General features: G+C 47.4%; 1 protein-coding gene across 1 annotated transcript; it reads right to left on the reverse strand.

Annotated features, from left to right (window-relative positions):
- Positions 1-8,848: 8,848 nt before the first annotated feature.
- On the reverse strand, positions 8,849-14,067 carry LOC308553831 (sperm-associated antigen 11B-like). Its single transcript, XM_081130153.1, has 3 exons — positions 13,807-14,067; positions 12,318-12,467; positions 8,849-9,241 (listed from the first exon to the last, which is right to left on the reverse strand). The coding sequence occupies exons 1-3, from the start codon at positions 14,006-14,008 to the stop codon at positions 9,108-9,110; spliced, it is 486 nt and encodes a 161-aa protein (XP_080986279.1). The 5' UTR covers positions 14,009-14,067; the 3' UTR covers positions 8,849-9,107.
- Between the last annotated feature and the right edge of the window lie 2,380 nt (positions 14,068-16,447).

Raw genomic sequence — 16,447 nt, forward strand, 5'->3', positions numbered from 1 at the left:
TTCACAGGCACTAAGATGGCCACAAAAACAACGATGAAATGGAAAAACGCGAGTATTGGTCAAGATGGGGAGAAATTGGGGCCCTCATCTACTGCTGGTGGGGATGCAAAATGGTGCCGTCACTATAGAAAAGTTTGGTGGTTCCTTAATAAGTTAAATATAGAGTTATCATATGAGCTAGTAAGTTCCTGTAAATATATATATATGTATAATGAAAAATGTGTTCAAATCAAAACATATACATTACTGTTCATAGCACCACTATTCACAATAGCCCCCAAGTGGAAATAACCCGTGTCCATCAACTGATAAATGGATAAACATGGTACAGCCATACAATGGAGTATTATTTAACATTAATAAGGAGTGAAGTACTGATTCATGCTCTCACATGAATGGACCTTGAAAAAATTCTGTTAAGTGAAATAAAGTAGACACGAAAGGCCACACATTGTGTGATTGCACTTACATGAAATGTGCAGAACTGGCAAACCCATCTGGACAGAAGGCAGATTAGTGGTTGCCAAGGGCCGGGAAGAGAGGGGAATGGGGAGTGTCTGCTTACTGGGTATTTCTTTTTGGGGTGATGGAATGTTCTGGAACTAGGTAGTGATGGTGGCTGCCCAACATTGTGAATGTACGTAATGCCCCTGAATTGTACACTTTTAAATGACTATAACATGGTAAATTTTGTAGTATGTACATTTTACCTCAACTAAAAGAGAAAACCTTGAGGATTTTTGAAATCACATAATATCAGAACAGAAGGGAAACATTAGTGATTGTGCTGTTACAACCCCCCTCGTTTTAAAGAAATTGACTCACCAGGAGACACAGGATGGTTAATTCCAGGCCTAGGAACCAGACTTTGTATGGCCACGGGTATTTCTAATGTCACGAGTTGCAATCCTTTGTGAACATACACAGGCGTGGGCAAACTGCCCAGCACCATGTGAGATGAAATACGCTCTGATTTTATCTGTGAAACCCAAGATAAAACTCTCACTTTCACCTTTATGTCTGTAGGTGGCAGGCAACACATGATTCTTATTGGACTTGGGGCAAATGCCTCCCTGAGACAATTATTTAAAAATCCATAAAGAGAAAAGGACTGGGTGTTAGCCACATTTTCAAACACAATAAAAAAGTATTTCACTAATCTTATTAAATTGAGAATGTATCAAAACAAGTGCAACAGTTTCTAAAATCTTTATAAATTTGACAGGCTGTCTGACCAGGTTCCTCATCTCTCTAGGGGTTGGATTCTTCCGTCTGCAGAATGAAGTATTGTGATTTTAGGTGCCTGAGAGTCCGAAAGTTATGCGGTTCTTTGATTCTACCTAGAAAATGTATTAATAATAGTAAATAATAATGAAATTGACATACGATTTAACTGTCAGAAAAATTCCTATTGGTAAAAGGCCATCATAATAAAATTGTACCGTGGATTCAAAAATGGTGTGCATTTCCGTGATATTTCTGAACTTCTTACTTGGCCTTGTGGGAAATATGAGGTAGTGATTTAGAAGTTAAGTGATGATAGACAAATAGAAAAATCTTTGTTGTTTTATAGAGTCAATAAAGCACAATACCTTGCTTTTGTGCATTTTTTTATAGTGAAAATTAACTTTCATAAATTTCGCTTCTTCTTCAGCAATTCCATAATCTAGGCAGGTCAATTGTCATTACTCTAATTCTAACAGTTAAGAAACGGAAGCACAGGGAGGGAGGTTACTGGATCCTACAAATCTCGCTTGGTGCAGGAGGTTTTTTATTCTGGTATAATGTTCTTTGTCTCCACATATTTGGTCATAACTTAAAATTTACCTTCCTTCATATGTTTTAATCATGTATTGACCATGCCTTTGTTGCTTTAGGCTGTCACTTAACTCACAGACATTTAATACTAATAGCTGAGTATCTGGGGACTCCTTGGCAAGAGAAATTCTATCCAGTTGATTGATAACCATACTCTATACTTCATTACGGATGTGACACACATCACTATAAAAGACTATATGAAAAGACAGCCCTCCTCTTTTTTTTTTATAATATGTTTTTATTGATTTCAGATAGAGGAAGGGAGAGGGAGAGAGAGATAGAAACAACGATCATCTGCCTCCTGCATGCCCCCTACTGGGGGCCAAGCCTGCAACCCAGGCATGCACCCTGGCCTGAACTGAATCGGAGCCTTCCTGGTGCATGGGATGAAACTCCACCCACTGAGCCAAATGGGCCAGGCAAGCTGCCTCACCCTTAACAAGTTCAATGCAGTCCTGTTTCTATTTCTTTAAGGCCTAAAAAGAGAATTCTCATTTATTAAAAAAACAAGCATTGAACTTTTCCAAGAAAGTGGCAGATTGAGTGGAAGTTACACTGACACTCTCCTGGGACCAAACTGGAATGACAACTAAAATATAGAGAAACCATCTTGAATAATCAACTGAAGATGAGCTGGAGAGCACCCTCATAACCAAGGGCCTAAAGTAGAGGCCACATAGAAACTGGTAGGAAGTATGGAGGCGCAAGAGGGCTGGCTTGGATCCCACAGGCAGCCGCTGAAGTTCTGGGGAGATATCTCAGCTGTGGGGAGGGGTCCCAATGAGAACTCCGGGGCCTAAACTCCGAGCTGGGCTTCTCAGCACAGAGCACCAGAACTGAGACAGGTGCCCACATAACATCTGGCTGTGAAAAGCAGCAGGGTTCCTGTGTGTGAGGGAGACACGGCTGGAAATGCAGGCACCCTCTGAAAAGGCCAACACACAAAGATTAGTGTGCAGCCACTGACCTTGGGCTCTGGTGTGGGGAGGGCAGACTGGACTAGAGCTGTGTGAGGAAAATCCAGGGATGCTGGCTTTGGGGTAGAGCTCAGAGGGCAGCCATCTGGATTTCCGTGCTGAGTCATTCCCCCAGACGGTGGAGGACATCTTTCTCAGGCAGACCTTTGCCAGACAGGCAGCTTTTGCCTTGGGGAAAAGCAACTGCCCTGCCCATTGAAAACCTCTCACCTCACCCTGTAGAGTTTCTATAGCCTGAGGCTCATTAAGAGATTGAACAACAATCAGCCTCTGAGTGCTTTGAGTCTTTACTTGATTTGCTTCTGGACTCAGGGCTTGGAAAAGCAGACCTTGGTGGGCATCTTGGTCCTGTCCAAACACACCCAGCTGCAGCAGAGGGAACCACAAGCTGTGGAGTGTGGAAAGCTTCAAACAGGGTACTCAAGGCCAGTCACAAACAGCATCTGACATTGGCCTGCACCAGAGACCATCCAAAAGACTAGAAATCCTAGCAAATCTACTTAATACATAGAAACAAATCCAAACAAGCAACCAAAATGGGGAGACAAAAAAACAAGCCCTAAGTGAAAGAACAAAAGAATTATCCAGAAGAAGAGCTAAATAAAATGGAGATAAGCAATCTGTCAGATACAGAGTTCAGAATACTGATCATAAAGATGGCCAACAGCATGAGAAAAGATATGGCAACTATGAATGAAATCAAGAATGACATAACAAAAATAAAAAATACATTGGAAGGGATAAACAGCAGATTAGAGGAAGCTGAGGATCGGATCAGCAACTTAGAAGACAGGGTAGACAAAATCACTCAATCAGAGAACCAAAAAGAAAAAACACTTAAAAAACAGGACAGTTTAAGGGAGCTGTGGGACAACATGAAAGGTAACAATATTTGCATCAGAGGAGTGCCAGAGGAGGTCGAAAGTAAGCAAGGGTTAGAGAATCTGTTTGAGGAAATAATGGCAGAAAACGTCCCTAACCTGGTGAAGGAAAAAGTCACACAAGTTCATGAGGCACAGAGTCCCAAGCAAGAAGAACCCATAGAGGACCCCACCCAGACACATCATAATTAAAATGTCAAAAATTAAAGACAAAGAGAGAATCTTAAAGGCAGCTAGAGAAAAGCAAGCTGCTACCTAAAAAGGAGCTCCCATAAGGCTGTCAGCTGATTTCTCATCAGAAACTCTACAGAACAGAAGGGAATGGCATGAAGTATTCAAAGTAATGCAAAGCAAGGATCTGAAACCAAGACAACTCTATCCAGCAAGGCTATCATTCAAAATAGGTGGTGAAATAAAGAGCTTCCCAGTAAAAAAACCAAAAACCTAAAGGAGTTTATCACCACCAAACCAGCATTTCAAGAAATGTTAAAGGGACTGCTGTAATGAGAAGTTGAAATATATATAGAGAGAAACATAGGCATAAAGAAATAAAATATAATAAATACCTATTAGTAATAACCTTAAATATAAATGGATTAAATGCTGCAAAAAAAAAAAAAAATAGGGTAACTGAATGGATAAAAAAGAAAGATCCAAATATATGCTGTCTATAAGCGATCCACCTCAGAACAAAAGACTCACACAGGCTGGAAAAAACACAATTTCTAGAAGACTTTAAAGGAGAGATTGACAGCAATACAGTCATAGTGGAGACTTTAGCACCCCACTGACTTCACTGGATAGATCTTCCAGACAAAAAATCAACAAGGAAACAGTAACTCTAAGTGACACACTAGATCAAATGGATTTAATTGACATTTACAGAACATTTCACCCCAAAGCTGCAGAATATACATTCTCCTCAAGTGCACATGGGACATTCTCAAAGATGGACCACATGTTAGGACACAAAACAAGTCTTTACAAGTTTAAGAAGACTGAAATCATTTCAAGCATCTTCTTGGACACTTACACCTTTGAATACTATGCAGCTATAAAAATGAAGGATCCCTCACCCTTTGAGACAGCATGGTGGGATCTGGAGAGTATTATGCTAAGTAAAATAAGCCAGTCAGAGAAAGACAAGTGTTGCATGATCTTACTCATAGGTGGAATCTAATGAACAAAATAAACCAATGAACAAAATAAACTCAGAGACATAGAAGCATGGAACAGACTGAGGGATCTCAGGGGGAAGGTAGGGGTAGGGATGGGGTGGGGGGAGATTAACCTAAGAACTTATATGCATATGTACATAACCCATGGACACAGACAATAGGGCAGTGAAAGACTGGGGGGCGGGGTGCATGGTGGAGGAGATCAGTGGGGGAAAAAGGGGATATTTGTCATACTTTCAACAATAAAGATAAGTTAAAAACAAAACAAAACAAAAAACAAGCATTAAATTGGCCATTGATTTTCATCTCGGTTTCCTTATTTGGGTAAGAGAAACAGTAAGAGTTGCCTCAGGAATTGTTTGGGGGCTATAAATGTGGGGAGTGAAATTCTAAGCACCATGTTTGCAGTAAATGAGTTAGCTGTTGGGGACCACGTGGTGATGGGAGCCCCACTCCAATCTCCTGAAAGAAGATGCTGTTTTCCTTCTGATAGACATGGATACAAAGGCCCTGGAGCCTCCAGGCTCCAAAACCATGTGGCATTCTGTGGCCCAGGAGGGAGGATGTCTTGGCCCACTTTCTGTTAGGGTCTGCTGGGAGGACCTCAAGGCTGTACTGTTGCTGCCAAATGTTTTCTAGAGTTTTCATTTCCAATTTAAGTCTCAGCATTTTACTAAATGAGTGCCCGGATACAGTCAGAACTGGGCTGGGACTCCCACACGCCTGCCATCCAGGTGATTCTGAGATAAGGCTCTGCTGTTCTTGAATAATTGGTGAGCAAAGTCTGTCACTCTTCCCACTCATTTATTTATCCCACTAGAATGTCAGCTCCAAGCAGGCAGAGATTTTGTGTGTTTGGTTCTTGGCTGTATCATGCTTGTCCTAAACAGGCGGTCAGTAATATCTGTTGAATGAATCCACATTTTCCAACAGAGACAGAAGTCAAATCAATATTGGAGTGTATGAGAAAAAAATATTAAAACAATAAAGATAAGAAAAGGCCATTGAGAAGACTGAGCCAAAGAGCTGAGCTGTGAAGACCCACTGCAGGAACCAGAAGACAATTCTATCTCATGTATTTAAAGAAAAAAGCATCTACTCATTAGAAGCAAGTGCATAACAAGAACATAACATTTCTCACTCCAGGAATTTTTCTGGTCTATCAAGAAAGAGATAGATGGTGTGTTAATACTTTCAGTCTCTCTTCATTTGGACAGGTTCATTTTCACATGTGTTGTTATCACTTAGGGATCCTTGGGTCCAGTAAGGTCTCTTCCTATGATCCAAGAGGCAAGGGTGAGCGATCTCAGAGCAAGCCCGGCCTGCAGGGTTGTAGCGACCACCACATGCGTACCCAGGAAGGAAAGATAGGGGGCGCTGTTATCGAAGTCATGGGAGCCAAATGGGGATATGAGCGACAGCCTGCCCCCCCTGCCCTGCCCCTCAGGCCTGGGCCACCAAGGAGGAGACAGACTTCCTGATGGCTGGGAGGCTCTGGGGGGGTGTGGATGAGTCAAAGGGATTAAAGCGCCCTGAGGTTCTGGGGGTGCAGTGGGAGGGCAGCACTCTGTGTGAAGATGGTGGGCTTGGAGAGCTCAAGGCGAGGCAGTCAGGCGTGTTGCAAGTGGCTCTGCAATGACCTAAAGTCATCTGCTGGCGAAAGGATCGCGTCCCACCAGGGGCACAGCTGGTGTCCATAAAGCGTCATCACAGCTCAGGGTCCTACCCTTTGCTGAGAAGAATCACACAGTGTAACTAATGGAGTCATTGGCCCAGAACTGACCCAGAGAGCCCATTAGGCTCATCTGAGCAGAACTGCAAAAATTACCACAGAATGATAGGACAAAATCAGTTTTTACCAGTTTCTTATGAATCCCAAAGTAGGTTCCCGAATCTCTCTGGGTAACACGTGTTACTGTTATATAACCTTAAGGCCCAGGAGGTTCTTTCTTCTGTGAAATTTATGACTTTCTTGATGCAACTTAAATCTAGCAGAGAATGCTTTTACCTCCCCTCCCCCTGTCCTGTTCCCTTCGCTGCCACCACACTGGCCTCCTCCTGCAGCTCCTCAAATAGGCCCGCTCGCTCCTTCCTGGGCACTGGCCTCTGCGGTCTCCTGCCCTGGGATGCCCACCAATCGCAGGGCCGAGGGCCCACTGCTCGCCTCCTGCAGGTCTCTACGCACAATCTACCCTCTCGTGGGTGAGACCTTCTCTAACCCCTGCCTCCAAAATGCCACCCTCTGCCTGACAAGCTGTATTCCCTGACCGACACCCCCCCATATCATTGGCCACTTTCTAATGTACCCTAACTTGCTTTTTTTACTTACATAGCTTGCTCATTCATTGTCTGTCTCCCCAGCTCAAATGGGAGCTACCTGAGGGTGGGGGGCTTTGTTCGTTACTGAATCTCCTTAATCTAGAACAGGACCTGGAGCACTGCGCATGCTTACTGCACACTTGTTGAATGAATGGTGAATGAATGTGTGAGTGATAACAGGGGCACCAGGAGTGAGATTGATTTAAGGAGGGTGGTGACCTATTTAGATCTGTGTTCGCAGGGAGAGCTCTGGTTTTCTCCATCTCCTCAGTCATCTCCGCTTCATGCTTTCTTCCAAAGCTTCCCCTCACGCGTACACGAGCCCCCACTTCGGTCTAATACTCAGTCACTATTTTAACCCTTCCACCAAAGAAACAGACGGAAAACTCCCTTCAGTAAAATTCTGTTCTTAGGAGCAGAAACTGACATCCTCAGGCTTACCCTCCAAGTTACATGGCTGGCGGAGCTGGACCCGGGACCAGGGTCCCTGACGCCCAGGCTCCCAGCCTGATGTGCTGGGCAAACGTGGAGGCAGCTGGCATCCTTCCGTTTTCTCCAGTAGCTTCTCCTGTTGCCTCGGACCACACTTTCCTTCCTGGACGGCCTTCCACTCCACCGAGGCGTCTCCTTCCTCGCCTTCCATCTCCCTCAGTGACTCCTTGTTTTCTGTCACTTACACCTTAGAGTTGTCCACTGTTGTCCCTCTGACCCCCAGAAACCCATCTCTGGGTGACAGATAAATCCTAAGACTTTTTCAAGACTTCAGTTTCCACCTATGAGTGAGCACTTTAACTCCTCTCCTTCTTGTCCCCTCCTCTGTCCTGGAACCCATGGGTGGAGGTCTCAGGCCTTCAGATTCAATGTGCCCAGAGCCAATCATGTCTTCTCCACGCTCCTGCTCTCCTCCTCTGTGGTTAACACGATTCTTTCCTACCCCGCGCCCTTCCTTCTTCTCCGTGGCAAAACCTGTCACCTCCGTCTCTTCCGGCACCCCTCCCCCCAAATTGTTGCTTCTACTTAGTCACCAAATGCCTGTCCTTGGGCTCCACCCATCGCTGTCCTCTCTGACCCTGCGTTCCTGCCTCTAGTCTCACCCATTTCCAGCCCATTCCCAGTTCTTTTGTCAGGATAAACTTTCTGAACTTGAAACTATGTTGACGTCGCTGCCTCAGAGTGCCTGACAACCTCCTCTAGTTGACTAGTCCCGCATCCGTAGCATAGGCCTTTTCTTTGACAGTTTCACTCAGCATTCCTACACCAGCCCCACCTGATCTTGGTCATTAGTCCCTCTTTTTGAATTTCCTTAGCAAACCATTCTTCATGTCTCCACACCTTTCTACAAACTCTACCCATTGCCTGGAAGCACCTGCCTCTCTCCTTCGCTTAACAAACGCCTAATGATCTTCCAAAACCCCACTCAAATTTCCCCAAGCATCCTTTCTTAGTTCTCTTATATTTATCTTCTCCACACATTGCCTTCGCTAGATCCACATAATAGAATATGTAGCATTTTATCGTTTTTATTTATTTAGTGTGTTTCTCCCCCCATACCCATGTTCTCAATTCACTATATTTGTCAGTGACTAGAACAAAGGGAGGCACTCAAAAAATATTGTTAACGTAAAAGAAAGAATTCCTTGAATGCTTGCCTCTGAAAGTTTATTACATCCACATCACCAGCAAGAATTGTGTGATTTTGAAGATTTTGTACATCTCAAATCAAGACACTTTCTCTAAGATCGTGTCTATAGGACTATGTGTAACTCACTTTTATATTTTTTTCTACAATAAAATGTTTAGAATTCCTGGCACAGGTGACAACGCTCAGCTCTTCTCTGCCCAGGGCCTTCTCCAAACGACCTGTCCCCGGGTCGGCGCCGAGGCCCAGGGGGATAAGCGGAGACCAAGCTTTGGCGCCCGTGTCAGCAGCCTCAGTACTGAGGCACACAGCAGACCTTCACTGCTGTAGGGCAGTGGCCCACTTGTATCTCCATATAGTTACAATACTCTTGACATTTGCCTTCGCTTCTCTTGCAGTTGACAACTTTTATATCTGCTTCCTTTTCTGTATGAAGAAATAGCCAGCGTCAGCCTCTCAAGACCATCTCAAGAATCATGTTCACCAAGAGGACTGGGGGGGGGGGGCACGACACTGAACAAGAAACAGATATCTTCTGCATGTGACCTCTCATGTGTCCCTGCAACCATTCTGATGATATAAAAGTCAGACCCTCAATAAAGGCTTCCCGGTCGCCATCCCAGTCCCTGGAAGAGGAGCGGCCAATTCAGATGCAGTTGGAAAGATTTATGGTGATGGATGTGTTACAATGCAAATGTGACACTTTGGCTCAGAATGTTGTGTAAGGGGACAAATAAGGACTCTCTGAGGCAAACTGGGAAGTGATATGGCCCCATCAAACATGTACAAAAGAGCAGCGATCCCCTGAGATGGGATGTCTAGGCTAGGCCCGGTGAACAGGGGAGACAGAGGGTAGAGTTTTAAAGAAATGAAAAAAATTTCCCACTCATTATGAGAGAGTGCCTGGGAGAAGATTTGGTTCCTTTAACATGGGCCAAGTTACTCGAGCAATGTGAAATTGACATCTCAGTCCATAGTTCAAATACTGAAATTATTAAACATTAATTTTTCTCGTAAATGGTATATTTTGATGACAACTGATAAACAAGAGCAAGGGGCAAGTGTTACAAAAATAGATGAACACAGTGAAAGCAGAGGCACAATATCAGAGAGTCAGCATATGAGTCTGGCTGGGGAAGACTTCATGTCAGGGGCGCCCTGATCATTAGCAGACGCTCTGCCACCAATTTGAGATTTGACCTTCAGACCAATCAAATGTGAAGGGATGTTACCCTCTTCTTGTTCTAACTTCTCTCACTGATATGCATCATAATTATTTGGCTAGACCAAAGAATCAATTGGTCAATCAATTAAAACTATTTTCTTATCAGCAGTCTTTTTTTTTTTTTATACATAACTCTGTACTTATTCAATGTGTACAATGGGATGAGTTTGGACATACCCATACCCCCCCTCCCCCCCCGATACCATCACCAAATCAAGGTAATAAACAAACATCATTCCCCAGCATTTCCTTGTGTCATTATGTTTTGTTTTTGTTTTTCTCGTAGTAAGAACACTCAACATAAGACTTACCTTCTTAACAAATTTTAAATGCGAAACACCACATTGTTAACGTAGAGGCCCATGTTGTAAGCTGACCTCCAGAATTTATTCATCTTGCGTAACTGACACTCTATACCCAGCATTTAGAACAGACCAGCACAAAGCGAGCAGTGTATAAATATTATTATTACTCAAGACAGGTCTTAGTCATAGGGATTGTCACAGCAACTCATAAGACACAATGATCTAATGTTGAGCCTCGCGTTATGATAAAGACTTAAGTTCTTAACAAACTGTTCTCCATTGAGTAATTTCTTGTGTGAAACAGGACCAATGTACCTAATCATGTACTCAAGAAACCCTTCGTGAGAACCTGCAACGTGCCACATCCTGTCCTGTGTGCTGGGCTGGGGTAGTGAGAGCACTCTTGATCCCACTGGACTTTTTTCAGGACGACGCTGGAGACATGCACGAGCTTAAAGGGTATGTGGAAAGTGTGTGGCCCAGAATCTCCAACAGCTGGATCACAATCAACGGACCACCTTGAGAGAGTTCAAGGTCAATCTCCAAGCCAATGGCCTCTGTTGTGTCACCCTCCCCTGTTCTTTCTGATTTTGCCAGCAGCATCCTCCCTCCAGCAGCACCCGCCTCGGCTCCTCTAACCTTCTCCTTCCTTCTGCTCCGGGAAACACCCCTGCTAACTACCCTCCGACATACACATACACTCCTAAGAACAATTCAATCATTTTTCCTTAGAGAAAAGTTATTTTCTCGGTGCGAGTTGAGCCTTATGTTGTAAGAACAGAGCGACAGAGGCCCAGGGAACCCACACTATCTCCCTGGGTCATTGCTCAGAGCTGCTGCAGGCAGGGCCTGGGTAGGATCAGCAACGTGCCCTTTTCTTTAAAGATTCTTCTCTTCTTCCCCCAGGAGGACGAGTGAGTTCCGACACCTCCAAGCCTTGTAACAGAGGAGAGGAGGCCGAGGAGGCTGAGACCAGAGTTTCTTATTGATCGATTCTATCCTAAGCTGACTTAGTGCACGTCTCCACTCTGCTCTTGGCTCCTTCCTTGGCCCCATAAGTACCTGGGGACATCTAAGGCATGTCGTCACTGATGTCTCATGGCCTCAACAGTGCCCCTCTTCAACAGGACCAAAGGTAATTCCTGCATGAGGCCCAAATCTAGGCCACAGAAAGCAAGTACGCCCACTCCCACCCAGATCCTTGGGGATGCGGGCCCACTTCAAAGCAGATCAACCTCTCCTTTGCGCCTGCCGCTTGGAGAGCTCACCTGAGCACCTGCCCCCTGTTAGATGTTGGAGGCAGAGGAGATGCTGGTCCACTGTAGCCCCATACAGTATTAGACACGTCTCTACGTTCTCCAGGTGATTCTGCTGAAGGATGGCCTGCGGTGGGAGCAGGGCCCCAGGCCCTTCCCCTCAGGAGAAGGACAGGCTGCCCAGCTCACCAATGGACTTTTCCAAAGCAAAACACTGCCTCAGTTTCCACTTTTGTCCAACACCCTGGGTGGGGTGATGATTTAAGGCCTGTCTCACTGGTTTTTGGTCACCTTTTTTATGCAGAATGGTCTGCCTCTCCACTCACTATGCTGCTGTGAATCTCAGATGAAAACTGAGGCACAAATTCAGCAGGTCCCTGTGCAGTGAATGGATTCCAAGGCTGAGGGAGGAAGACCCCTTGCTGGGCATGGTCCCCTCTGGCTATGGGGTTTGGGTGAAGTCAGAGGCGGGGTCTGAGTACTTGGGCCCCTCAGCCTCCTGGGGCTCCCACGTCTCACGAGACCTTCAGTGATCCAGCCGCAGGGGAGGCTGTGAGCCCCCCGACCTGCCCCGCAGGTGGGGCTGCGGGAGCCACCCTGTCCTCACCCGGGGCTCAGCCTCCGCCCCGGCCCCGCAGCCCCCGCAGCCACCTCCCACCTCTCCACTCACTACAGGTTTCCCGCGTGGATGGCCTGTCACAGGCTTGCTCACTCACCGAGGTACGGGACAGTGCGTGGCAAAAGGCGGCGCTTCTCCTCATGGCGCAGAGCATGAGAGCCGCCTGTGCCTCGTCCGTGGGACTCCTCCCGGGGTGCTCGGGTACCCTCGGTGTCTTCGTGGTTGACATACCTGGCCCTGGACAGCCCTGTGCGAGTGAACACAGCAGGGGATTTTCACACTTTCCGCCCAGCAGACCCGTGAGCTCAAGGCGAGCACTGTACTGGGGGGTTAGAGTGGAGGCCGGGCTGCGTGGGGGGTGCACTCAGGGGTATGAAGTTTCAGTCCTGAGAGGGGACAGTTACAGGGCCCGCTGCGCAGCTCAGCGCCTGTAGGAAGAGTTCAGGGCCTGTGGTAACAGCTCAGGGCCTGTAGTAAGAGCTCAGGGCCTGTAGTAAGAGCTCAGGGCCTGTAATAAGAGCTCGGCACCTGTAGTATCAGTTTGGCGCCTGTAGTAAGAGCTCAGCACCTGTGGTAACAGCTCAGCGCCTATAGTAAGAGCTCAGCGCCTATAGTAAGAGCTCAGCGCCTATAGTAAGAGCTCAGGGCCTGCAGTAACAGCTCAGCGCCTATAGTAAGAGCTCAGGGCCTGTACTAACAGCTCCGCACTTGTAGTAACAGCATGTGTGCACGTCCAACCTTGCTAAAAGGGCAGATCTCAGGTTAAGTATTCTTATCCCAAAAAAACAGAAGCACAAAGGGGCACGAGGGAACTCTGGGGTACTGGGTGTGTCTGTTGCCCTGGCTGTGGGATGGTACCTGGTGTTCGCACACGTCCAAGCTCATCAAACCGCGCTCATCAGATACGTGCAGTCCTCCACCTAAATTACACTCAGTGAAATGTTTGAAAAAAGAGAAGGTGGAGGATGGGTGGAGTGGATTGGAAGGGGTGCAAGTGTGTGTGTGTGTGTGTGTGTGTGTGTGTGTGTGTGTGTGTGTGAGAGACAGAGAGAGACAGAAAAAGAGAGAGACATAGAGAGGCAGAGAGAGGCAGAGACAGAGAGAGAGGCAGAGACAAAGAGAGAGGCAGAGACAGAGAGAGAGGCAGAGACAGAGAGAGAGGCAGAGACAGAGAGAGCAATGGCACCTGAAAAGGGTAGGCATGGAGCCTGGTATTTCACAGAGTCCAAGCTGAGCTGTCCCCTAGGGCATCACCAGTATAGTTGCTGACGCCCCTGAATGTGAGGTTCTTGCAGACACACACTGCCCTCCTCTGTGAGGGGAGAGGACTGTTTAAAGGGTAGAAAGTGAAGTCAGGGTTGGGAGCCTCTCTCCTGGGAAGCCAGTGCCATCAGCAGATTCAGTGTCACTGGGATGCCAGCCAGGAGACTCCTGTGTAAAATCCCCACCAGAAAATGTGCTCCTGGGACTTAGGATCTCCCTGCTCAGCCTGGACGCCCATCCCTGAAATGGCCTGTGCAGGAGATGCCAGCCCCCTGGCCCTGCCCCTGGCCCTGGCCCTGGCCCAGGTCACGGTTCCGATTTACCTGGAAGCAGCAGGGCCACAAGGAGAAGGGCGCGTGGCGAGAGGAGTCGCTCCATGCGGCCGAGGGCACTGGGAACCAGGCAGGTCCCGGTGGGAGGGCAGCAGGCAGCCGCTCCCTTTATGGCTGAGCTGGGGAGGGGGCCTGCAGCAGGGGGGCTGTGGTCCGAATCACCTCCGGCCACAGAGGGCTCATGCGGACACATTACTGTCCCACTGCTCGCGGAATGGACGCTGAGCCGTTTTCTCAGGAAGTAGAGACCACGCCTGAGTGCCCTGGGCGGGCTTGGGGACGGGAGCAGGGAGCGAGGAGCCTGCAGAGAGGGCAAGAAAGAGGCAAAGTAAATGCCAGCAACGTGAGGCCCCCGGCTTCCTCACGTGCGTCTCGTTAAAGCTCTGCCGTTTCTTAAAATGGTGACATAAATAAAGCTGTCATATCACCTGTACCCTGTCCTCTGAACGTGGGTATCTTAGTGGGGAAAAAACATGCAGGAAAACAAAACATTCCCAGTGCGACCGACTTTCCAAACCTGTTGTTTCCAAAAGTTATACAGGAGACAGAGAAAAAGAGAGAGAGACAAAGAGAGAGACACACACACAGAGAGACAGAGAGAGATAGAGACAGAGAGAGAAACACACACACAGAGACAGAGAGACAGAGAGACAGAGACAGAGAGAAATAGAGAGAGAGATACACACAGACAGAGAGACAGAGAGAGATAGAGACAGAGAGAGACACACACAGAGACAGAGAGACAGAGACAGAGAGATAGAGACAGAGACAAAGAGATAGAGAGAGGCAGAGAGACAGAGAGACACAGAGACAGAGACAGAGAGATAGAGACAAAGAGAGTCAGAGAGAGAGACAGAGAGAGAGGTAGAGAGACAGAGAGAAAGACAGAGACAGAGAGAGAGGCAGAGACAGAGAGAGCCAGCGAGCCTTGGCACAGCCTCTCCCACTCCCCACTCCTGTCTGTTGTCCCTGAGTCTCTCCCTGTCTTTTGGCTCCTCCAGGACTCAACCGCCTCCTTCCCCCCCCCTTTTGATGCTAACGATCCGACTGCTCTGCCTCCCCGCCTTCTGTTCTTTCCCCCCCATGGCCTGACCATTGCTGCCTTTGGGTTCAATTCAATTCTGCTTTAAAAAATTCTGACGCCGAGTCTGGGTTTTCTCTTTCGGCGATCACTAAGCAAAAGGCCCCTCCTCCCCTCTTCTCTGCCTTCTCAGCAGCTCGGGGTTTGTCTTGTGTCACTGTCTCAGGTGGGCGCCTCCCCGGAGGGCTGTGGGCTCTGGCTCGAGAGCGGTGCGACCCTATGATGCCCAAGCGGCATCGGGGCCGGGGGAGGCAGCGTTTCTCCCAGGGGTCGCCCTCGCGTGCACATTTTCGTCCAGAGCAAATGTCTTTGTTCAAATGCACATACTTAGGCTCTACCTGGAGACGGGTGAAAGCGATGGCCAGAGAGGCAGCAGCCAAAGCAGAGACGGGGCATCAGAGAAGCGACGATGAAGGGGACAAAGTTTGGGGCGAGGGACGGAGGTGCACAGGTGTCTCGGCACCGTCCACAGCCATCGCCACTCTGGGTTTCGGACAGATTCAGTACCGGGAGCACGCGGTGCCGGGAGAGGCGGCACCATCGCATCCTTTCGTCGTCGGGCATCAGGACATCTCCCAGTTCGGAGAGGACACGGATGGGGGAGGCCCGCGGTCGGGGGGTTCCCCTGAGGTTCCAGCAATCGGACGCCGGGGGGCAGGCGGTCAAGCAGGGAGGTGGGGAGCTGCTGCCACCTCGGTTCTGGTGGAGCCTCGCACATTCCCTCATCCACACTCTCTGTGCTTTTGCAAACTCACCAGGAGCTATTTCTTACAGCTGTGTCTATATTTAAATATGCAATTGAGATCTTTTATTTAAAGATGCAAATTTTAAAGTATGTGGGCAACTTATTCCTACAGATGTTTGTTTTCACTATAGAAAGAAAAAAGAAAGCTCAAGCTAATATTCAGATATAATGATGAATTATGAATCGAAATACAGCAGTATTTTAATAACCACCACTCTGCTAAAGGATTGTTCTAATTCTTTAAAATCATTTGATCCAATTAGATGAAGAAATCGAGCAGAGAATAGTCCCATCTCACATCCCCTGACTGGATCTTAAGATAAAATAAACCTTGCCCAATATTTCTAAAAGAATGACCCTGGAGGAGCCCATTCTGTGACGTGATAGACAAGGGCTGGGGTGGGGCTTAGAAAGGCAGCTGGCCTTACACCTGCCCCGAAAGAACAATGCTCTGAGCTCTGGGCCTGGTCCGTCAGCACCGGGTGTCCCGGAAAAGCTACAAACCTACCTGCTGAGAGCCACATCCGTTCTGATGGGGAGCGTGGCAGAACCCATAACAGACTATTCTAATCCTTGCTTCTACCTCTTTTTAAAAGCATTTTGTCCATGCAACTAATAAATGGCACTGTTTCCTTTTACCTCTTAGGATGTGAGATCCAGTTCATTTGAACCAAGGAGATGCAGGAAGTAAAGTGACAGAGGCTGCATTGCTGGTGACGATGCTCCGTGACACGTGTCCCAGCATCTCATCTGACAGCTGCATTTTCCAGGAGTTAATGAGATGCCACTTGGGAGGCAGGAAGGGG

The sequence above is a fragment of the Miniopterus schreibersii genome (genome assembly GCF_964146895.1).
Source record: "Miniopterus schreibersii genome assembly, chromosome: 2".
NCBI lineage: Eukaryota > Metazoa > Chordata > Mammalia > Chiroptera > Miniopteridae > Miniopterus > Miniopterus schreibersii.